Source organism: Balaenoptera musculus, chromosome 6 (assembly GCF_009873245.2).
Source record: "Balaenoptera musculus isolate JJ_BM4_2016_0621 chromosome 6, mBalMus1.pri.v3, whole genome shotgun sequence".
In the NCBI taxonomy this organism is placed as follows: domain Eukaryota; kingdom Metazoa; phylum Chordata; class Mammalia; order Artiodactyla; family Balaenopteridae; genus Balaenoptera; species Balaenoptera musculus.
In genome coordinates, this window is record NC_045790.1 from 71,089,220 (window position 1) to 71,114,806 (window position 25,587).

The 25,587-nt window shown below is 37.5% G+C and overlaps 1 protein-coding gene across 1 annotated transcript in view; it reads left to right on the forward strand.

Annotated features, from left to right (window-relative positions):
- The window catches only part of RORB (RAR related orphan receptor B), a 179,421-nt gene that overhangs the window by 117,808 nt on the left and 36,026 nt on the right, over positions 1-25,587 (forward strand). The window contains exons 2-4 of the mRNA XM_036856610.1: positions 12,093-12,178; positions 16,398-16,539; positions 24,818-25,219. Of these exons, the coding sequence (XP_036712505.1) occupies positions 12,093-12,178; positions 16,398-16,539; positions 24,818-25,219 (630 nt within the window). The remainder of the gene's footprint in view (positions 1-12,092; positions 12,179-16,397; positions 16,540-24,817; positions 25,220-25,587) is intronic.

Genomic DNA, 25,587 nt, shown 5'->3' on the forward strand with positions numbered 1-25,587 from the left:
AACATGAGGTTAACAGTGTGAACGTCCATGTCACAATTTTGTCGCTTTGATTTTAGCCATTGCCATTACTATTGTTAAGGTCATTTTACTTTTCTAATTTTTTTTTAAAAATTGGTTTATCAATATATTATGGCAGGCACTTTCCCATATGTAAGAAGTCTGTTTTCAAAAAAAATTCTATTTGGTTGAATGATTATTAACAGTCAGGTGAATTATGTTTGAGTTTTTCTTCTAAATTTTTTGTAAGTAAAGTAGTATATAGTTCCCTAAACACACATTATCTCATAACATAGAGAGATTTTTGAGCATTCACTTTAAAAATATTTCAGAGCAACATGATGCATGATTTGTTGCCATTTTTTTTGTTAGTACTAGAACAACAGTTGGAAATATTAACATGTAAATTGATATAATTGTTCGTTTCAAATCATATAAGCCTAACAATTGTTCAAAAAAAGTTACTAAGCAAATTAAAACTCCTAAAATGTTATATTAACTCGGAAGTACATTTTTCCACAATGCTAGAGCTTCCTAGTGCCTGTATTTTTAGAAAAGAATAGATATTGTTTCAAGGCAATTATTCACTGATTCCAAAATATACATATTTAAAGACTTTATTCATGAAATAAGCCATTACTAGCAGATTGCAGTTCTGACATCAATGGAATCTTTAAACAACTATTTATCCTTCCTACTGACAGATTTACTCAGGATATTGTTGCTATTGTTGTTTAGAAATTAATAACACTGGACGTATTAATGTCTATGTACTTAATCCTCTTTGGGTCTGAATTACAATTAGCAGAGGCTGACAGGTAAACTTAAATGTTCCTTTCTCCCTTGATTTGGTGTTAAAAAAACAAAACAAAACATGAATTTGTCTTCTATTGTAAAATTACATAGAACACAGTTTAATTTTAGGAGCTTATACGTGTGTGCGCGCATACACACACACACACACACACACACACCTCATTTTTTAAATGAACTGTATGAACAAATGTGCCTTTACATTTTAAAGAGAACCAGATATTTTACTTTCCTCTTAAATTTTAGTGGAATTAAAAGGAATATTCCAGATTAAAGCTGCAGCTTTTTTTCAAGTTACTACAGTAGAAATTTTAGTGCTGTGCTTAGCAACTGGTTTTCACCAGTCTTTTTCCTCTATTATTTCCCCCAAAATAAATATTTCTGCTGCTTTGAAGTAATTCAAGCCTCTAAAGAAAATACTCAAAAAAACTCCACTTTTTCCTACCAATTTAGACCACCTGGTAGCATCAAAATGCCTTTGGTAGAAATTAATGTATAAGAAACACAACTAACGAATGGAGCAGCCGTAAACATCTCCATGCAAATGTTGTTATAAACTATCAAGCAATGATTATGAATTTGCTGCTTGTAGAAAAACAGTTGAAACGAAACTTGTGAAAATGAAATTTGAAAATCAGGGTATCTGTTCTTAGTACTTGGTCATCGTTGTTCACAGAACTCCCTCACCAGCTTACGTAAACACTGAATAAAGCTGTTAGGGATTACGTGCAGCATGATGGATCTGATGAGCTCAAAAATAAGATAGCTTGGGTCCTATAATATTTAGGATTATGCTGGTAATCTCTTTAGGGAAAGTGTGCAGTATCAGCAGAAAGGCACTTTAGTCTTCAAGGGAGCTAGGCACTCATAATTCTATATTTGTTGGGTGGCTAAGCCTTTGCCTACCTTGATATAGGGTCTTTGTGATGTTTGGAATAGGGTGAAATTATAAGAAAGGGCTTACTGGAGTGACATCCCAAGTTACCATTTTACCCCTAAAATAATTTCTGGTGCTGCATACAGGTGAGAATACATTCGTTTAAATTCTAAGTATCTCCTTTTTTGAAAAAGGCTGTCTATATAAGGATGAACTAAACCCAAACGTGACCTCTGAACTTGTTCTTGTCTCTAGAGATGAAATAAAAATTAAGATTGTCTTTTCAATTCTATAATTTCTTTTCAAAATTCAATTCAGAAACAGTGGAGACTGAGTTGCAAGTTTGCTAGAACATAAATGATATAAAAATGTAATTCTCAATGCAGAAACTTACTATATATTTTTCTATTGTAGCATTGTCTATGTTAAAAACAAAATCAAATCTCTTGCAGTTAATCCAAAAAATGAGTTCCTAAAATCTGAGTTCTTATAGAATGATCGCTGGTATCCAGGTGTTCTCCCATAAGTGAAAGATCCCTCATGTCATGTTGGAGTGCCCATTCAAATGAGTTTTTCCCTACATCAACCCTCTGATGGCAAAGGAAGTCTTTGGGGCTAATGGTAGTGATTGTTCTTTTTCCATTTCATTCTCTCTCTCTCTCTCTCTCTGACACACGCAAAACTGGTGTAAATATCTTACCTATATTCTAAAGTTTGTTTATGTAATTATTTGCTGCATCCATGGCTAAGGGCATGTTTAAAAAAAAACAGAAGTGTTTGTAAATATGTAAGAGGGTTAAATTATAATACTGTTCAGTTTTTGACCATCCAAGCAGACTGTAGGACATTATGAGCCAGTTAAATCAAGCTCTTATTACATTAGGAAGAAAAATGTTAATATGGTGCCAACATTCTGATCTTATATGGACGTCGTCCTCATGGGGGACAAGAATCCACCCAAGTATCTCATGCAAAGATGAGATGCCACGTTTATTTCACAAGGTTTCTCTTTTCAAGAACGAAGGCATTGAAATTGGATTCTGATCACTGTATTTTAGACTATGTCCTCATCTTTGCCCCTGTAGTCTTGGTTTGTCTCTTTTTTAACACACTTCAAGAGATTTGGTCTTTCTTTACCGCCAAGCAGGAAGAGACTTTTTTTTTTCTTATTTTCAAGTTCTCTGAAAAAGTTCTGAGAACTTCAGGAATGGTCTCCACCATGTCTATCAATGGAAAGAGTGAGAAATAGTACTGTGTCCTTTCCACCCCACACTTCAGTTGCTTAGGGTTTTCTCGGTGTGTATGGGGGTTGGGGGAGTGTTAATTAGTCTTCCTGTTTCAACCTTTGAATTGTTTACCTTCAAATATATAATTTAGTGGCTTTATTTTTATATTTCTCAACCATGTCCCTGTTAATTGGCCTTTTCAAGTATTCTTGAAAAGAATGTAATATAGGAACCACATCTTAGAGCACAGTGAACAGTGAAACTGGGTTGAACCACATGAAATCGCCAACGTTGACTATCTCCTTGCACAAAAGGATGGCAAATTCATATGGTTCAATATGACATATGTGACTACAGATAAAAGCATGATTGTTTGATAACTCTAAAAGAATTCTGCTACTATTTATTTTTCATTTAACCCCATTAACTAGCCTGTTTACTTTCTAAGACCCAGCTCAAAAGCCACCTTATCCGTCAAAGCTTGCCAGCTTTCCCTAGTTGAAATCAATGTACTTCTTCTTCCAGGTTTATTTTAGCATTTGTCTCAGTCTGCCCTGTGTCGAGGTTATGTAGACCTGTGTGGGGTTGTACAATCATTTTATTCACTTTGGAGATAGAAACTTGGTTTTGCATATATCTGTGGCCTAAAACAAACAAATGTTTGCTCAATTTCCTTTGCTGGGGCTGTCTCAGAGGATTTTCACTACCTCCATCAAAAGAAGCACTTTGAGTGATTCAATTATTTCTAATAGTTAATAGAATTTTTAGTACAGTGTTAGATTTACAGAATAATTGAGCAGAGTTCCATATATCCACCCACCCTCTCACATACAATTTCCTCTATTATTAATAGCTTGCATTAGTGTGATATATTAATGAACCAATTAATTAGTGAACCAATACTGACACATTATTATTTACTATAGTCCGTAGTTTACATTAAGGCTCACTCTTTGTGTGGTACTGCTCTGTGGATTTCTATGAGTTTCGACAAATGCATAGACATGTATCCATCATTACAGTATCGTACGGCACAGTTTCACTACCCTAACAATTCTCTGTGTTTCACCTATTTATCCCCCAAACCTGGGACGACCACTGTTTTTTTTTTTTTTTTACTGACTCCAGAGTTTTGCCGTTTCCAGACTGTGATGTAGTTGGAATCGTACCGTATGTAGACTGTTCAGACTGTCTTCTTTCACTTAGCAACATACATATAAGGTTCCTCCATATCTTGTCATGGCTTGATAGCCCATTTCTTTTCAGCACTGAATAATATCCCATTGTCTGGATGTGCCATAGTGGGTTTATCCACTCACTTATTGAAGGATGTCTTGTTTGTTTCCAGTTTGGGGTGATTATGAATAAACTTGGCATAAACATCCATTTGCAGGTTTTTGTGTAGACATAAGTTTTCAACTCACTTGGTAAATACGTAGCAACACAATTGCCGAGTCATATGGTAACACCATGTGGCTGTGTAAGAAACTGCTAAACTGTCTTCCAAAGGGGCTGTACTATTTTGCATTCCCACCAGCAACGAATTCCCTTTGTTCTGCATCCTCGCCAGCATTTGGTATTGTCAGTTTTTTTTAGATTCCAGTCATTCTAACAAGTGTGTTGTTTTAATTTGTGATTCCCTAATATAATATGACATTGAGCATCTTTTCATATGCTTATTTGCTGTCCGTATATCTTCTTTGGTGAGGTGTCAGTTTTGATCTTTTGCCCAGTTTTTGAAGTTTAAGAGCTCTTTGAATATTTTACATACAAGTCCTTTATCAGATACGTGTTTTACAATATTTTCTCTCAGTCTGTGACTTGTCTCTTCATTCTCTTAATGCAATTAGATTTTTAACATAGAAAAGCTGTATTTTTTCACCTTCTGAAAAGAGGCTTTTTTGCTCTTTTGAATTTTTCTCCAGAGAATTAACTCTGCCTGGTCACTCTGAATCATCTGTGTGACCTGGTGCGTGGAGTTTCTCCATCCCTGCCCTCCTCCAGTGAAGGTGGTGCTGCATAAACTTGAATTTCCTATTGAAGTTTTCAGCTAAATGGAGACTAGAGAAAGGGGTTCAGAAACAAATTGAGGAACTAAAGAGAGACAAGTTTTTTCACTGCAGCACAACGACTGCTGTTTTCTTCTTTTTATAACTGGAAGAATTAGCTATCAGAGAGGATGCCTGTCTTTTTTTCTTATATAAAGTTCTCTTCACAGTGAGTTGGAGCTTGAGGGCAGGTACCCTGAGAGTTAAATTGTAGAAGGTCTTTCCTTTCTCTCTTCCAGAGCTTCTCAAATTTTACTCTGCATATGCATCGCAGAGGTTCTCTTACAGTGCAGATTCTGCTTATGTTGGTCTAGGGTAGGACCTAAGTGCCCACATTTCTATCAAGCACCCAAGCAATGCCAGTGCTGCTGGGCAGGGACCACACTTTGCGTAGCAGGTCTCAAGACAGCACCATGATAGAGGAGAGGAATGAGATGAGTATCCATCACGACTGTAGAACTCTGTGTTAACTAATCTGCTTCCGTGAGATGGGGCGGCATTCCAAATGTTCCATTTCCAGAATTACCATGGCTAGCTGAAATGAGTTCATTTCTGTTTCAAACACTGTTTGACCTTCTTACATTTAACAAAAGAAGTAAACTTGGTGCAATTCCATTTTTAAAATAGAAAAACTGTTTTTTTAATCTTCTCAAGAGAGGCTTTTTCACACTGAGGATCCAGAGAGTGAGCTAGCAACCAGAACCCCAAGAGGGAGTCCACAGAAGAGGGAGGACACGCTACCATGCAGTGTTGTAACATGAAGAAGATGTAGGCACAGCTGACAACCGTTAAATCTGCAAAGGAAACCGGTACACTGGATGTTCATTACAGTAACGCAAGACGTTTCTGGGAATACTCTGGCTTCTCTTTCTGGGAATACTCTTTCTTCTGCCTTGGCAATTAATGACCAGAATTTTTTGTAACTAACCCTTCAATCGTCTTACTGCCTTTTGAACAAAAGAGAAATGCCTGAAAGACAATAGCAGAATCTGCTTTTCCAGAATCCTGTAAAGTTTTTAATTTCCCGTAATGCCAGTGAAATTAAAAATTCCATCAATTCTCATAGCAGCTAAAACTGTAATTACCTGGACATCATAGAACATTTCTTATCAAATTTGAATACTGCCCTGGGAGCTTGTTACAAAGCAAATTCTGATGCAGTTGGCTTGGGCAAGTCTTGATAGTCTGCATTTCTAACATGCTCACAGGTCCTGCCGATGCAACTGGTCTACAGACCACACTGCGAGTGGTCATGGGAGACATTAACTGCTTTCAACCTGAATGATGTCAGGTCCTACACACACATTATCTCATTATAATTAACACTTTGACAGGACAAGATGTACTTAATGGGAATTAATTCAAAAATTATGAGTTTAAAACCACGACGACTTATAAAAGTGATTTGCTTTGCTTCCAAGGGGGATATTTAACTTATTATCAATGATGCTATTAATGATAATACTAATTTCTGTCATTGTTCTCTGTTGGTCTTTGTTGTTCTCATTCTCTGTTGTTTCACTCTTCTGGGGAGTCAGAGTAAGCAAGCAACTCTTTAGGGGTAAATGCTAATATGCAAAAGATAAATCAACTCCCTTCATGATAATCCTATAATTTATGCCTTTGGAAAAAATCATTTTTTGCCATTATCATATGATAGTAATTTTTTTCTTACTGTAGCTTCCAATGATATACAGTGTAGGGAATTATAGTGATATAAAAATAAATGGTAACTTTAGATCATTCAGAAGCTGTCTATCAGCTGAATAGAACAGAAAGCTCACACAGACCACCACCCAGAATGCTACAGAGAAGAGCTTGAGAAGAAAGAGTGACCCCAAATACTGATAGATGTGAGGGCATTCCAGTAGGAATTAGAGTGCACTGAATTTCATGCACTATATTTGGTATTTAAGCAGGACGCTGGGATTAAGATACTGTGTGCCCTGATGAGATAAACGAGAACACAAACCTTATCCAATATCTGGAATCTTTTCAAATTACCACATAACATGGTATAAGGGCAAAGGCTCAAAGACTTTTACTTTTTTCCTGAGGGTCTCATTTTTCCACACTTTCATCCCACCCCAATCTTGGGGCTATTTTCTGATAAATCAAAGTTACAGTGGAACCAGATTTCAGGAATACCTGCTTCATCTTTTGGGGCTGTTGCTCTGTGATATCACAGAGTTTTGTACCTAATAGAGGTAGATACTTAATCTGCCAATGAGAGAGGAAAAGAGTACAAACAGGGATTTTAATTCGGATTTGCCACAAATGATACATGAGATACAATCTAAGTAGGAGATACAACTTGGGCTACTGAGACCATCTGCAAAAAGATTTTTAACCAAAATAGTCATCTGTATTGGAAATTTTTACATCTGCAAATTGTGCTTCACTCAGACATTAAGAGTTCTTCCTGCACTGCCCACTTTTAGCATAACTGTAAAATTCTGGGAAGGAGGAACTGACAGGCAAACCCAGTGTCCAGAAATGGGAGTTATCCTGGTTATGAGTAGATGCTTCATATTTCCCTTAAGAAAACAAAAGATGCTGCAAGTATAGCCCCCAAACAAAAGCCAGGAAATATAGAGAGAACTACTGGTCACTCCTTAGTATTTTCAGATTCTGGCCTTATCCCAGGATCTTATTTCCTTTGCAGGTGGCTTACGTGCTATGGAGAATTCCTTGTTAATAATTTGATTCATTTAATTCTCAATGGGAGCCTTTTATCATATCAGAATCACCAGGGGGCCTTTTTCCACTCCAGTCTTGAGATTTTGATTTCTTCTCCTCACCCCAAATATGGAAAATCAGTATTACTTAAAGCCTCTTTCATAAAAGGGAGTGTCAAATCTTTTGGTTGTACTGAAAGAAAAAAAAATTAGGACTATTGCTTTAAGGAGTTATAAGAATTCTCTTTCAGGCTCCATAGAAAATATTTTAAAAGAAGTATGACCTGGACTCTGTCCTCAATGGATTTAAAATGGCCAGAATATAAAAATGGCCGGGTTGAGGTATAAGAGTTGGAATGGTAGGAAAGGAGAGCCATAGGAGCTCACACAGTAAAAAATGTTTCCTCCAACCAGAAAGTACGTAAAAGGTCCATTATTACTACCATTCCTTACGGATGCTTTTAACAGTTCAGGTATTTTGATGAATCAAAGTGATTCATTTTCTAGTTAACTCATTAGCCCGGATTAGTTTATTTAACCTTGATACCTGGTGTCACAGCTGGGGCTTCTGAAGGAGTAGAACTAAAGATATGTATATTTTGAGAAGCAGGGAGAATGAACAGCGTGGTGGCTTTGTGTGATGCTGTGTTAAGGGCCCCTCAGCAAGGAAGGGCCTTCAGGAGTACTCCAGGGTGAGAACTGCCATCTTCAAAGAGGGAGACAAATTTGGATTGCTACTCTGCAATCGTTGAATAGGACCTGCCTGCCAAATCAGGGGATATTAAGTTAGTTGTACTTCATGAATTATTCTAATATGAAGTAAAACATCAAATTATTTTAAATGTTCCCTGACACTCTTTGATGCTATAAGAATATCATTTCCAAAGAAACGATATATGGTTGCTTTTATAAACAAAAAAATTTAATTGGTAAATAAAAATTAACTACAGTCTCCACAAAGGCTTACCAATAGAAAAATGTAAGTGAAAGGACAATATAAGAAATTGAAAACCTGATGAGCACATCTCAAGCCATCTCTCAGGGCATTGCAGCCCATCTAAATTTGTCTCACAGAGGCTATTGTTGAATTAATCTATGAGTCCAGCAAAAGTATGGAAGTTGAACTCCCTCCTCAGCCTCTATCACCTTCATTGTCACAGCTGGTGAGGTCCAAGCCACCAAATCCTCCCTAGATGTTCAGTTTGAAACCACGATAAATAGCTTGTCACTAGATGTGCAGTCACCGAAAGACAATCGCACAGGAAATGATTACTGGTGTAATGGCAAGACATTTAGAAATGGCAAACATTGGAGCAATAGTGTGATGTGTTGTCGTAATTAGTGTCTGAAATACCCTGCCTTGAAGATGTGCTTTATAAAATACATAGTGTGAACTGTGAATCTGTAGCTCAGAAGCAGTTTATTTTAAATGAGAGAAAAGGAAAAGTATTCGTACTTTAAATTATTTAAATTTATCTTCACCTATAATAAATCTCAGATGATCTATTCTGCCATAGTAGGTAAAAATGGTCATAGATTTTCCAAACTGATAACCACACAACAGGCTTACACATATACACTTTTAAGTGACTTCTTTCTCTTTAAAAATACTGTTAAAATGTTTATGGTTCTTCAGGATTACATGTTGAGCTAGAATTATAAGTATGTATAAATATGCAGATGCTCTATCGAATCATTCCTTATCCCATTTGTATTTCCGAAGTTGTGTAAGATAACCTTTGTGGCTTTCCAAAACATCTTCTCACACCCCAGGGGGCAAATTACCTCTATTTTCATTTCCTTTAGACTTAGATCATTTTATAATTAAGAACTTATTGAAGCAGATTCTCCCCATATGTAAGTTACTCCCTGGGGAGTAATTTATGCAAAGAGCACCTCTGACTTAATATCATATAAACCTAACAACTGTACAATGGATACCTGGGATTTTTAGTCAGTTTTGTAATCATTGTAAAAAATCCACAGTTGGAAAGGTTACACTGGAGAAAAAAAAAAAGATAAAAGATAAAACCTGGTACAGATAACTTATAGTGTCATTTGTTTGGGTTTTTTAATGATTAGATTTTTTTTAATAAAGGAATAATAATGTGGCTTGTCATATTTTTTGTCCAGAAACATCAGAAATAACGATGTTTTTGATGGTGATGATGAAGATTGATATTTTGTAGCTCTTTACTATTTGCAGGGTACTTCCACATAAAATATCTCATTTAATCCTCACACCTCTATGAAGTTTGTCAGCTAAGCTTTACAAACCAGGAAACAAGATCAGAGATTGTTTTCTTGGTCATGGGCCCAATCATTAACAGATTAGGGACTAGAATCCAGGGGGACAGAACAGAATAGAGTGACATCAAATCTCATTTTTTTCATATCCCAAAATTCTGAAAACAAATCCTAGTTCATATATAAAATCAGAAGCAAATAGAAACACTTAGTCTAATAAGTATTTTAGTTGAATTTGTCTCTTCTCCTGATATTTTTATCATTATCTCTTTAACTGGTGCTATTGGAATAATATAGGAATTCAAAATTGTATTTGTATTTTATCTTTGTGAGAAGCAGAGAAAGGGTTACTGAGTGAAATCTCAGGAAAATCAGCTAATTTCCCGTCATCATTTCCCGAGTCACCTCAAGGGCGTCATTAACCACCTGGATCCTCAGTTTTCTCATATGAAAAATAGGGACATAACTGAATTTTTTGCTTATAAAGATGATTTGAACTTACTGCGAAATATTTAATTTAAAAATTTTAATGTGCTCCCCGAAAGCTAAGTATTATTTTTTAATGAAAACAATAAGAAAAAGAGGGTTATGTCTTGCATTTATTTGTTTTGTATATTCAAGGGTGAGAAACTGTAGAAAAGCATCCAAGTGGCAGATTGATGTATAAAGCATTTTGAAGCTTATTTTGCATAATTATTTTAAATTGGGAGCAGGAATAGCAGATCTTCCTACTGTGTATAATTTTAACAACACTGAGAATACTATCAGTGACGTAGGAATTACTACATTCTAAATAAAGTTTATATCATGGATTCATCCATAACCTCAAAGCTGGTGGCTTAAAATCATCTTTCCAAGAGGTTCTATACACGGGTGTCTACAAGACATGACACCAAATTGCACACATGCAAAATGGAAATTCCATGCCCCACCATATTCCACAAAGGAATTACCTTACCAACCAACCATGTATGTCAAACCTACTATTTAATCTTACACCCAAGGCTAGGAAGCTAGAAGTCACCTTTGATTCTTCATCAGTTTCCACCTCTGTATCCTTTCTTTCTTTTATCTTCTCACCTCTTCCATTGAGCTGTCTTTCTATTTGCTTCTTCCTCTCCATTTATCCTGCCGCCGATGTAATTCACGCCTTCAGCTCCTAACACCCAGGTTAGGAATAGCCTTTTAGTTAGTCTTCCATTTGTTTCTGGTTAACCTGCCAAACTCACCTTTCTAAAGTACCCAAACCATCACTTTCATCATTTCTTCATTCACTTCTTTGATTCCTTATGGCCAGTGATGTCAGGTGAAAATTCCTCTGCCTAACTCCCAAGAGCTTGATAATCTGACATCATTCCCTCCATCCAACCATATGGCCCAAGTTTCCATTAGAACCAAGTTGCTTGTCTCAGTGATCACAAGCCACAGTCATTTGGGGCCTCCTTCATTCCATTCTGCTTGCAGAAATGCCTTTTGCCTTGTACTTCCTACACAGTCTTCAAAATCAAAATGTCTTCATCTCCAATGAAATTATTTCAGTTCCTATTGAAGTAATAGTACCCATATGCTTTATCATTTTTTCCCCTGATATCTCCATGTATTCATTTTGTTTTATTGATTAAATTATTAGCGTCATTAGTATATCTTATCTTGTGTCAACAACCTTTATTATTTTAGTGGATATACAGATGCTTAATAAATATTGAACTGATTCTTCACTGGCATTTTCACAAGTAATCATTCAACCACTTAATGTATAAAGTCACCTCCACCCCTTCCAGTTTCCCTTATTTACTTATGTAAAATAATATTGAAATAAGGCAATGTGATCATTCTCAGTGACTTAATATTTGAAGTGCAAAATAAGAAAACCAAAGCCACAGGTTCAAGGGATTTTTAAGTCACACTGCATGAAGGTCAAGTTCAAAAAAAGGAGAAAACAGCGAAAGCAAAAGTTTAGAAAACTTCTGGTCCCTGGTTATATTTTTTAGTTTGAGGAAAACAAAACAAACAATGGTAAATGGATGCCTTTTACTTAGAAGAAGCAGCTGGGGGCCGTTCAAATAGAAGTGGGTGATCTCACAGCCCCACCCCCATCCTAGTGTCTTCAAACACTGAGCCATGGCGGGGAGAGGTGGGAAGGGAGATAGGAGGGCGAAAAGAAAACAACTCCGTAAGCTCAAAAATGTCTGTTTTCCCCTTTCAGCACAAATTGAAGTGATACCATGCAAAATTTGTGGCGATAAATCCTCTGGGATCCACTACGGAGTCATCACGTGTGAAGGCTGCAAGGTATGGGACTTTAACTCAGTACTGCCAACAGCATCCGCGTTTGCCTCAGGCATCTGTGTACTTCACAGTGCAAGAGGTGACACCTTTTGAAAGGCCTGCTAAAGGATTCTTGTGCCTGCTGCTGACACTCAGGAATTCTTGCTTGGTGGGTGGGTGGGTTGATTTTCTGTTCTTCGGCCTTTTACATTTTTGTCATTGTCTAACTCATCAGCTGGTGCTTAAAAATGGATTAATATTTAAAAGCTTCAATTATTCACATTGACAGAGATATAAATACTGATTTGCTGTTTTAACAGTTTTATGTCCAGTAAACTCCAGCACATTTATATCAATATGAAACGTTAAAATAAAGATTATAAGCTAATGGCCCTGTAATTATTTATCTGCTTGAGAAAGCTGTCGAGATAGCAGTTGCAATATGCATGTGACCATCCTTTATTCTCATGTTCCAGAAAAATAAAAGAAAACTGGAAGCATGGAATGTTAAAAGTGGAGCAGATAATCTCTGATCAGTTAAAAATCATCTGCCCCAACTTCATCAATGAGATCCTGAGGTCTAAACAAGATTATGTCATATGGCCAATGTCACTAATCTAGTTAGTGAGAGAACGTGGCCAAAAACATGTTTCTTTGTTTGTTTTTCATTCTCAGTCTAGTGTTCTCCTCCACAACAAATCCAACCAATTCTTCCAAAGACAAACTAATTCCTATGAGCAAGTTGATTTTTAAAACACAAAGCTGGAGGAATAGCAGTTAACATAGACTTAATCTGAAATAAGAGAAATTTGAAACTTAAGAGTAAATGTTTAAATTTAATCCTTAGAAGGAAAGAAAGGGTGAGAGACTAAATGTCAAGGGGGAAATGAAAACAGTTCTGCAATTTTAAAGGGCAGTACGTAACCAGAACAAATGAAATGCAGCCATAGTCCAGGAGGGGAAAGTGATAGACAGGCAAAGTTATTGGCAAAAGCAATTATATTTTTGATCAAAGATGCAAGCAAAGTGAATCATTAATTTAAGGTCAGTAAACTGAAGGAGATGCGGCACAATCAAAAATTCTAAGAACCAACTTTAATCTTATAAGACATTCAGATATAAATGAAACAAAACGTACTGTAACTCAAATAGTCATGCTATGTGAAAAATTGGCAGTGTCTTCATAATAGTCTCAAAAATTATGATTCCTGGAATTGAAACTGGAGGGAAGAAAAGAAAAAGGACTAAATGAGAATAAAGTAGGGGAGGGATGCAGAGGGGGCAGAATAGCATGAATGTCCTAACCCATCAACATACTGACTGGCTTTAGAGGTGATTAACAATAATCCATCTTTGAACATCATGAGATGTGCCTTGTATTCTGTTCTTCTGCAGACCTATAATTAAGAATTGCACGTTATTCACCTTAATGCAATTTTTTCAACTTATCCCAAGAAACGATAAAGCAAAATTACGAATCAGCAATTTTTTACCCTCCTAGGATAAGTTATTACTTCCTCTGGGCAGATAGACAAACAGTTTTCTTCATAAACACTAATAATTTTGTTTTCATTTTTTTAACTTATTTTTTATTTTTTTGGCCATGCCACGTGGCGTGCAGTATCTTATTCCCCCAACCAGGGATTGAACCCATGCCCCCTGCAGTGGAAACACAAGAGTCTTAACAACTGGACCATCAGGGAATTCCCCTAAATACTAATAATTTTGGAATCAGACCCCTCTCCAGTGAAATCACTTCCACCGTGTTAGTTTATTATGCAGTTTTAAGAGCTCTGGTCTAGTTTACACAGTACCCATGAAAAAATGTTTTGTAGCTCAGTGTCAAAGTAGAAATGTTTTGTGTTTCATTGTATAAAGCTGTATTTAGAAAATGTCTGATTTCAAAATATGAGGCTATGGTCATGTTAAGGAACTAAACATCTTAAGCAGTGATTTCCAAAAAGATTTAACTACTGAACAAATATATTCCCACAGGTCAATAGCCAAGAACGAGTATTTAGCCTCCTGTCATCTTTTCTATTTAAAGAAGGAATCCAGGATCAAAGAACTTATGCTGTTATTTTGAAGCATATTCTGAGGTTTTAGTCAAAATGACACTGTACACCACACCACTTTTTTTTTATTTCATGGAAAAACCCACTTTTGTAAATATGCTACATTTTTCTCCAAATAGCAAACTCAAGAAATTCTGCTCAGAATAAGATATCAATGTCAGTACATTTAGTATCAACCTCTGAATTTTCATAATACTGTTTTCGGATCAACATAAACAACCCATTTTAAATAACATCATTTCCGCTTGTGCACTTATTCAAATTCCTTTTCATCCAATAAAAATTTAAAGCGAAATCTCTTTTTCATGCCAGAAACCTCATTTGCAGTAATGAGCAACAGATAAGCAAGAAATGCCTCACAATTAATGTCAAATTGGCCTTAAATTAGGGCTGTAGCTATGACTTCAAGAAGTCTTTTCTGTCAACTCCTTTGCTAAGTGGCACTTAAGAGTTATCCACAGGTAAAAACCACACAATTCTTTTGTAAAATGTAAATTCCAAGTCGTCTTCAATCAAGACCGATGAGCTGAGGTTATGCCTTCTGACAGCTTTCACGGTATATGAAGTACATAATTTCAACCCCTGGGGGCTTAGATGTGATCTCTTGTTTAAGGGCTCCATGAGTTCATGCGAACTGGCCAATTGGATATCTTATTTTGCCGCCACTGGTTCATTAAATAAATAATACGCATGGATCTGTGGGGGCAAAACTAGCTCTTGTTGTTGAATGGCTTGAGGATGACAACCACAAAACCAATTGGCACTCCTCTCTAAGGAGGTACTTGGCCACTCTTCCTTTTCTGAGGCTTTTCATAAGGTTGGCCAAGCTCTCTGTTACAGTGCCTTGCCAAGCCATATGGAAGCCTGAGGCAAAAGGAAAATTGATAATTTTAATTCTGTTTTTATGTAAACTTTTGGGGAGTTTGCATTAATGTTGATTTTTAACATGTAAAATCAGTGTTAAAATGTTTATCCTGAGTACCACATCTTTTGGCAACCCTTAAACGTGTGACCAAGGTGATTGCCTCACCAGTCTCACCCTACTCCCAGCCCTGCACTACCCTCCCACTGATAGTTGAGGAAACTGTTTGACAGAAGTCAGGTGGTCTCTTCCAGGCCTCTCAGCGAGATGGGCATTGCGTGACCATCCTGGACCTTTTCTAGGCTTCCTCCTTCCGAGAGATGATAGTACAGGATATCTTTTCCTAAAATTTCTCTTGGTAAATCTATTTGTAGATCACTGCTTTGTTTGTAGCACTTTGCACTTTCGCTGTATTGTAATTCAAGGACAAGGAGTGATGAGGGAAACTAATTAAATAGGTGAATGAATGGGTGAAGGATACTTTCATATCTCTGGAGAAAATGTTTATTTACCCCAGTGGGATTTTTGGTAAGATAACTAAGGTGGGTGGTATCCAAAGAATTAAAAAAATAATAGACTCAGCTGTGGGTTTATTTATACGGGTGATGTATGGTCCAAGGCAGTTCATTTTGTACCAGAAGGACCTAAACGTACTTGCATGAAGACCTCCTAGATCGCTACAGCCTGAGGCCAAGCAGAGAGCATTCATTCAGCTTTTACTTATTGTCTGTTTTTTACTGAGCAGTTTTTATACCATATTTCCTTTATTCAAAGATGTGGTTGACTCTAAGGTACATCACTGGTTAGAAAAACAACCTTCCAGATACATTCTGGCCAAATACAAAAATTTCCAAATGGATAAAAATGCATCTTAGAAACTAGGAAGATAGTGGCGCATATTGAACCCACACTACTCAGTACCCAGAGTTCCTCACTCCCACAGCACTTGTGACATACGCCTGTGTTATTGTCCCCATGAAGTTTTGTCATAGGTGACACTCTCCTCTGCCAGTCCCTTCCCACTGCTCTCTGTGGGCAGGAACTCTATTCTACTTTGCATAGAACAGCACAGATGTCTTTAGTACACATTGATTGAATGAATGAATGAATGATACCTTCATATCTCTGCAGAGAGTCCAAATTTTCCCCAGCAGAAACATCTGTAAGCAGTCCAAGGAGAGGTAGCCAAAGAATTTTAAAAAGTGAACTCAGTTAACGACGTTCACTGTAGAAAATGTAGCCATCATCTCTGTTAATGGTCGCTTCTTATAAATTTATCTCCCTCCCATTCTCTTTCTCCCTCTAGGGATTCTTTAGAAGGAGCCAGCAGAACAATGCCTCTTACTCCTGCCCGAGGCAGAGAAACTGTTTAATTGACAGAACCAACAGAAACCGTTGCCAACACTGCCGACTGCAGAAGTGTCTTGCCCTAGGAATGTCGAGAGATGGTAAGGCATCGCCTTCTTATTTCTTACTTAAAGGCTTTCAAAATAGAGAGCTAGTGGGAAGCAGCCGCATAGCACACAGAGATCAGCTCGGTGCTTTGTGACCACCTAGAGGGGTGGGATAGGGAGGGTGGGAGGGAGGCGCAAGAGGGAGGGGATCTGGGGATATATGTATACGTATAGCTGATTCACTTTGTTATACAGCAGAAACTAACACAACATTATAAAGCAATTATACTCCAATAAAGATGTAAAAGAAAAAAAAAGCTTTCAAATGTATGCTTTTTTTTTCATTCAAAATTATTTAATTACAAGGCTGGATAACTGAAAAAGAATTTTCCATTAAAAACAATTTCAGAGCTAGAAAGTATAAATAATATACTGGCTAACAGGTATATGTCACTCTAGGGCAGTGACATGATTAAACAGAAATGGCTTGAATCTTATGGATGCATCAAATGGATGCTTTGCTGGAGTCTGTTTAAGCTGCTGGAAGAATTCTAGACAAAGGGATAAGAAGAAAAGAAAACCACATGCTGGCAGTGTATTAAGAGGAAAAGTAAGAGCAAATAAATATATAGTATTGCCTATAACATAGGAAGAAAGGAAAGACTTTTCTGTAGCTCATGGAGCAACCTGTGCTAACTAGGTTGGGTGAAAGCCACATAGTCCTAGATCTAAAGGTGACCACTTGTCCAAGTTTGCCTGTGAATGAGGGACTTCCTGGGATGTGAGATTTTCTGAGCTAAAACTGGAAAGTCCCAGGCAGACCTGGACCACTTGGTCACTGGGTAAGTCTGACTGGTGCACAGGTTGCTTGGTACGTGGAGATGCTAAGGAACAGACCTTGCTTCTGTAGGAAGCCCAGAAGCTCCATTAATGGATGTGGACTGTTGAGAGGCATGATGAAGATCGAAAAGGCTGTAGCAGAGCTCCATGTCTTAGAAGGATTCTATAGATGGTGTCCTTTTCAGAATAGACTCAAGTGTGCACTCCACCTTCACGCCCAATCCAAATGGATGGCTTGGCACCCCAACTGAACTTCTTAGATTAATGAAAGAGGACAAGTAAACTCACACAAAGAATTTCATCTAGCTTTGTGTCCATTTTTAAGTTTTCATCTAAACGAATTCTTTCCCCACTGGCGTTGGCCGTAGCACTCCTGTACTGGATTATGAGCAGCCCTGTCCTGGGGCCATTTCTGTCTTGTTCCCGCTGTAATCCTCAGGGTCTGGTTAAAAGCAGGCACCTAAGTGTTTGTTGAATGAATCATGAATTCTCTTTACCTAGAGCCTGAGACACAGACAAAGCCCTTGATACTTATTCTCTTTATGTGAATCACTGTGGATTCTGTGTCTCTGGTCACACTCCCTGTAATGAAGTTCAAGGCAGTGTGGACCAAAAAAGAAAAAAAAAAAAAAAAAGAAATACTTCTAGATTTTAAAGAAATATAGATAATTGGCATGCACTATCTCTTGGTATAAAGGGATTTTATGAGTTATTGAATTAAATGCGGGCCTTTTAGTCATTTGGATAAATTTAGCTCTGCATAGATGGTATCTAAACATATACACTACTTACATCTTAGCTTGCATTCTCCAGATAGTTGCATCTTGAATCTTTGTTTACCATTTCTCTAATTTCCAACCCACATAAACTTGTCTTGCACAAAAGTATACCAATGAGATATATTTAACCCCCAAAATAAAAAGAATCTGACGTTGAGCCTTCCAGTTTATAGGTAGCTTCTAAAGCTACAAGATGTAGGTTTCCAAAACTTTTCTATGTATCAGCTGATTTTGTTTGTTTGTTTTTCTAGATTTGCTAATCACATACATTTACTCTTAGGGTAAATTTATAGCCCTGTGTACTTGCACATAACTAAAGTGAAGAAAGTGGAGGGTGGAGGTTAAATGGTTTTCAGAATTTCTTTAGTGAAATTCTGTGGGAATTTGAGTTGATAATTTTGCACTTCATTTCTGTAATATGGAGGCAGCATAATAATTGACACTATCTGAAAAGTTCCATTAATAATTCTACAGAGAGACTAAGCCATTGAGTATTTGCCTTTGTTGCTTCTTCCTACAATAAAAGGAAGTATCTATTTGGAAAGAGAGATCATGTGGGTCTGTGCTGGTGAACAGAATCATGAGCAAGGGATGGGCATATGGTCCAAGGCAGATTCAGTGATGTCAGCCCACAAAATCTAAGAGGTTGTCTGAATCTCATGACATAAAAGAAGTATATTGTCGGGGCGGGGGTTGGGGCGTGGGGATCATTTATGGATAGAGCTGCAGTCTCTTCTCAAGGGGGAAGAAATTTACTACAGCATAAACTTCTGTGCAAGAAAAAGCAAGATAGTATCTAAGGATGCTGAGGATTAAGAATAATGATCCATCTTAATTTTAGGTCCAGAGACAGTCTTGAGGCTTCCAGGGACATCTTTCAAAATGCCTCCTAAGCATGGCTTGTGTCAAATTAATGGTGAGGAGAAATGCTCAGGAGTGATAATAGCGGCTGGGAATGAGGAGAAGAGGCTTCAGCAGAAGAAAAAAAATTATTCTCTCTAAGGGAAAACAAATTCTTCTTTATTGTTTATATAGAGGAAGTTTGTTATAAGCCTTGAATATATAGGGTACTTTAAACTAAATAAGTCACACTAATACCTGGGAAGCTAAACAGGTTTTATCTCCTATTGATAAGTAATGCCTAGTATGTGGTATCAAAGGATTATGAAGCCCTGAGGTTTTGGGTAATTAGCTATGTCTAGTAAGGGCTCAAGAATGAGAGGTAGTATGTGTCCTGCCACTAATTTATTATACCTACCTTCTACTGATGAAGCAGATATTTTCAAAGTACTTTAGCTGTAGTACCAGTAGCCAAGGTAAGATGCCCTCACACCTAACTTCTATATACACACCACCCAGCTTCCCTCAGACATAGAGTAGCATCTTCATTTTAATATTTGCATTTGTTTTCTGTCAGTCATGCCTGGCTCCAAGAATATTTACTTCACCATACCTGGTCACTAAAACAATATGACTGCTAGTAGATGGCTTGATATAACTGTTGACTCCACTGGACTTTCATTCTCTCCTGAATTTCAGCTTCTATAGTGGCGTATTAGTCATGGGAGATATATGAGTAGACAACAAACTCAGCAGTAACAAATTTGTTCGAATTTAGCATTGGCAAAGAATCAAAAGTCAAATCCACTTGGAATACATACACATGTGTTTATGTGTATAAAAAGGTGAAGGTATTGCATGTATACATGTGTGTGAAGTGATGGCATGCATATGTGCACTGAATCTTCTCCACCATTGTATTTATTTCTTTTTTTAACTGGACCCTTCACAAATGTTAGTTGCCGGAATCTTCAGTGTCAGTTGTATTAGAAATAAAAAAAAAAAAAAAAACAGAAACATTTTGGCATCAATAGGAAGATATTGCACCCCAAAGAAAAAACATTATACTCACCTTGCAATAATGAAGTATGTGTCCTCCTAAGTGACATGCCTCTATGAAAAAATGGAAGCTGCCCTACATGGGCAGGTGTCACAGATTTAGCTTCTTGTTATCCAGAATGGCATTGTCCAATATGTTATCCACGTGTTGCTATTTAAATTTAAGTTTAGATTTATTACAATTAAATAAAATTTAAAATTTAGTTCTTCAGTCACACTAGCTATATTTCAAGTGCTCAAAACCACATGTGCCTTGTGGCTACCATATTGGAAAGTGCAGGGAACATTCCATAATCACAGGAAGCTCTGTTGGAAAAGAAGTGAAGGGGAAGAGAGAGAATATTTTAAAATTATGAATAGGGTTGGGTAGACTGAATCAGATTTTTTTCAACAAATCTTAAAGCACTATAAAAAGGCATAGCCTTGAAATTTTAAAGTTAAATTAAGACTAGTTTCCTTGATAAGTAGTGAGATATAAACATAAAGAATTTCACAGCCAAAGATAGTAAGATAAAATAATTTCCAAAAGGACTATGGAAAGTCATAGATGATAGTTCTACAACGGGGTTCCTCTTGATACCAAAAACATGTGTCTAGTAGTCATGTGGTAGGAAGCAGAAATCTTTGAAGAAACATCATCTTTGTTTTATAGTTACTCCAAAAACTTCCATTCCATTTAGAATCCCACAATTCAAATAGATATGAAAAGATTTCCAATACTTTTGCGTAAAATGGTTCTTTGCTAGTGTGGAATCAAAATGAGGGTTAAGAGCATATCATGAGCAAATACTATCATCACTGAATATTTATAAAGCACTTGCAATGTATACAAATTGTGCTGGTTTCTTTGAGAGCCAGCAGTTTAACAAGAGGCTGTCTCCATACTCAAGTGAATCTCATTAACAGAATAATTCAAGTTTGAGAGGGTCAAACACTTAAAATGTGTGCCATTCTGATTAATGGGTAGTGGTAAGAAGAATGCAAATACTTGAAAATATAATAGTAATATAGCCTTTGTTAAAATAGGCCCATGAAGTCATTTGTAGAGACGTGGATGGACCTAGAGACTGTCATACAGAGTGAAGTAAGTCAGAAAGAGAAAAACAAATATCATATATTAATGCGTATATGTGGAATCTAGAAAAATGGTACAGCTGAACTGGTTTGCAAGGTAGAAATAGAGACACAGATGTAGAGAACAAACGTATGGACACCAAGGGGGGAAAGCGGGGTTGGGGGGGGAATAATTGGGAGATTGGGATTGACATATATACACTAATATGTATAAAATAGATAAGTAATAAGAACCTGCTGTATAATAAATAAATTAAATTAAATTAAAAACATAGGCCCATGAATACAATAAATGTATTTACAAATAGTGACAAGAAATTATTTTTATATCAGGAAAGTTCAGTAAGTTTATTTTGCCAAGTACTATAATTTTTTTCCAAGTATGTCACCACTTTTATTACTGGAAGGGGCATAAAACTGAAACACTGGCTCATCAGTGTTTCTGAAATGAATGGAAAATTTATTCTAAAATAGTATTATAGTCATTGTCAGCAAAGTCCTTGATTTAGGATAAAGCCTGATAATTCCAAAATGTTGTGGAGCTTTAAGATTTTTCTTTGAAAATATTTAAATTGCTCAGTGACTTGATAAGTCAATTTTTTTGGAAGAGGCATAACTATTCACCATTGAGTGGGTTTTCGGGTGTTTACCAGGGCAAAGAGCTTGGCAGCATGCTTATTTGACACTGTTAGCTTTGATTGTGAGGTCTTATGGTTAACAGCAGAATTCTGAACCTAAAATTGTTCAGTATAGGGTCCTGACTGGGCTCATTTCCATATCTGCTGTCAGCTACAGGTCAGTTCTACAGCTCTCCTGATTGTAGTTGGCCTTGCCTGAGATGGTTCTGCTCTGTTTCACATATCTTATCCTTCCGCAAACTAGTGTAGGCATGTCCTTTTCATGGTGAGGCACTCAATCACACAAGCACTTTTTAAGCCTCTGTTTGTGTCACATATGTCAATATCCCATTGGTCCAGAGCAGATCACATGACCCTGAGTCAAGGGGATGGAGCAGGATGCCTGCACAAAATGAAAGGGCACTGCAAATTTACGTGGGGTAGAGCAGGCAAATAGGCAAGAAGCATCAGGGTTATTAACGCAGTCAACCTACCACAATGTGTATTTCACCTGAAGTGTATAGACATCTAAAGCAAGGTTTAGGTTTGGAAAAAGGTTTAAAAAGAGACACTACATTTTTGTCTCCATGTCAGAAGAGTTCCTCGTTCTTAATTTTTTCTCCCTATAAATTTTAAATGAATAAATGCAAAACTATTCTACTAAAGTAAGTCAGAAAGTAGGTCTACTCCAGCCAAAACAAAAATCTTAACCTACAGCAGTAGACATAAATTTTGGATTCACCTCTCTATCTCTGTCACAAAGAGCTGTTCCGAATCTACAGGAATGCAAAGGACAGGGGGTGAGCAAATGGAGAAGCATGTGACATTTCTTGGGGGGAAAGAAGTTTTTTCTGAATCAAAACTTACCATGATTTATTTTTTTCATATACTAAAAGGGTTTTTTCCCCCTAGAGAATGATATAGAGTAAATTATTTGGAATGATAAAGATAGAAAGCTTTCTCTAAAAGCAACTACAGAATTCTGTCCATGGACAAACTGAAAATACCACTGCAGTTAGGAAGCAAATATATTTGTCTCTGAGAAACAGAATTTAATGTCCTGTCTCTACAAAGTTAAACACAATGATTCAAAACCCTATAAATTCCATACATATGTGTTAGCATACGGTATTTGTTTTTCTCTTTCTGACTTACTTCACTCTGTATGACAGACTCTAGGTCCATCCACCTCACTACAAATAACTCAATTTCATTTCTTTTTATAGCTGAGTAATATTCCATTCAATATATGTGCCACATCTTCTTTATCCATAGCCACATAGCACAGGGAGATCAGCTCGGTGCTTTGTGACCACCTAGAGGGGTGGGATAGGGAGGGTGGGAGGGAGGGAGACACAAGAGGGAAGAGATATGGGTATATATGTATATGTATAGCTGATTCACTTTGTTATAAAGCAGAAACTAACACACGATTGTAAAGCAATTATACTCCAATAAAGATGTTAAAAAAATAGAAAAAAAAAAGAAATAAAGGAACAAAATCATAAAAAAGAAAAAAAAAACCTATAAAAATGACAGCTGAGGTGGAATGGGGAGTTTGGTCTGGATTAACCTGATTACTTGTCTTTATTCAGAAAAATTAGTGGATAATTGCCACTTGGTTTTCCTACTTAGGCAGTGTCAGCAAGCCAGAACAGAGGTTTTTAAAGATTAAGGAGATAGGAAGAGTTTGGGCTGCTCTAAATCCATCCCTCACATCCACAATCCAGCAGGCAGAAAGGAGGAAAATGGCGAGCCTCAGGACACACACCTGCATGCAGCGCTTCCATTTACTCCCTGTTAGCCAGAACTTCATCAGAGAGACACACCTGGCAGTGAGGGAGGTTGGGAAATGTGGTCTCCATTCTGAACAGCCTATGCTCACATAAACTTTGGTAGCTCTATAACCACTGGAAAGAGAAAATGAATATTGGAGGAATATTGGGAGGTAAAACGGCAGCTGTTTCACAACAAGAATCTCTTCTGTGGGCCCTTGGTGCTGGAGAGTTCTTAAGCACTTCACCATTTAGTCATTCTCAGAAGTTATTCTCATCAACTCTACTGACTGAATCCAGAAATTGGACCTATTTCTACTCTCCATGTTCTTCTTCCCACATTCTCTGAGCTCCCACCACCAGCCGGTGACGGGAACAGTGTCACAAAAGAAAAGAAAGCAGAATCTCAAAAGGGAACCTCTAAGTTTACCATAGTCCCTACCATTAACATGAGCCGAACGACATCATGCTTGATGGTTCAGATAAGGTGGCCCCTCGACTCCGGACGTTCCCAGCCTTAAACGGGAGTTGACAGCATGTGAAGCAAAATGTCTCGATCCACAACAGTTCAGGAGGTTAACCTCTATAAGAAACAGTGAATTCAGATCAAAGCATCTTTGTATTACTCTGTGACCACTGACAGAGCCTCTTTCTCCTTCTTCCTCAGGATGGTTAAGGATTTTTCCAGAAGAGAGGGGCAGTATAAAACTTGGGGACGGTAGAATAAGAAAGGAAGGGTTACTGTTGTCTCACTTGCTGGGTATTGTATTCACAAAATTGCTATTTTCCAAAGATTATTTTCATTTGATCCCAAAATCCAATCGAAGGCAAATGATGTGCTTTACTTGAAATTGTGTTTCTCACCCTGCTCCACATCCTTGGTCTTACCCAACATGCTATTTAGAAAATAGTGAAATAATAGGGTCCTATCTGGCAATCTAGAAATCCTAGTGCTTAGGAGGGAAGCTAATAATGAGTGTTGGTCTACATTTGAATAGGTACTATGTGGTAGTTTTGGGTTTTTGTGAATTTTTTTTTTCCCCGCAAGGAAGAAAGAATGAGGAAAAATGCCTGCTAACTTCGTGTCAATGAGAAATACATCTGTAAGTGTGTACATTTCTTCCTAGCTTAGATTTAGTTCTCACTAGGCACATAAACCAGTGCAGACACCCGTGAATATAACCTTTCATCAAGTGTGGAGTGCAAACGAATGGACTCTTGGGCTATGGTACTGGGACGTTGTGCGTTTTATGTTGAGGGGGACAGCCATCCACGGGCCCTTGGACTTGAGGTGGTTAACGGGAATGAGAACCTCAAGCGCTGTTTTCTGCTTTTGTCTCCCACCCAGCTGTGAAGTTCGGGAGGATGTCCAAGAAGCAGAGGGACAGCCTGTATGCGGAGGTGCAGAAGCACCAGCAGCGGCTGCAAGAGCAGCGGCAGCAGCAGAGCGGGGAGGCGGAGGCCCTCGCCAGGGTGTACAGCAGCGGCGTCAGCAACGGCCTCAGCAGCCTGAACAGCGAGGCCAGTGGCACGTACGCCAACGGACACGTCATGGACCTGCCCAAGTCCGAGGGTTATTACAGCGTGGATTCCGGCCAGCCGTCCCCTGATCAGTCAGGACTTGACATGACTGGAATCAAACAGATAAAGCAAGAACCCATCTATGACCTCACATCCGTACCCAACTTGTTTACCTATAGTTCTTTCAACAACGGGCAGTTAGCACCGGGGATAACGATGACTGAAATCGGTAAGTGGAAATCTCCTTCCAGCTCATGTTTGGAAATTCTACTTTGAAATTGCCTTGGTCCTGTTTCGTAAGATCATTTTCTTAGGTCTAAGTTGAATTGCTTGCATTGATGTCTTCTAGTGAGAAAACGAATTGATTTTAAAATATCGTCTAATAACTGTCACTGTTCCCATGGCCCATAAAATTTATTTCAAGCAAAGGAAGAAAGTAGAAATCATAAATAGAAAGATGCTATCTGTAAAGAACAGATGCTATCTGTTGAATTTGGGTTCATCACTGAAGGGAAAATGTTATTAGTATAAACAAGAAAATTTCAGCAAGTGTTCAAAGTGATGCTATTAAAAGTGAAATAGCTAAGGGATATAGAA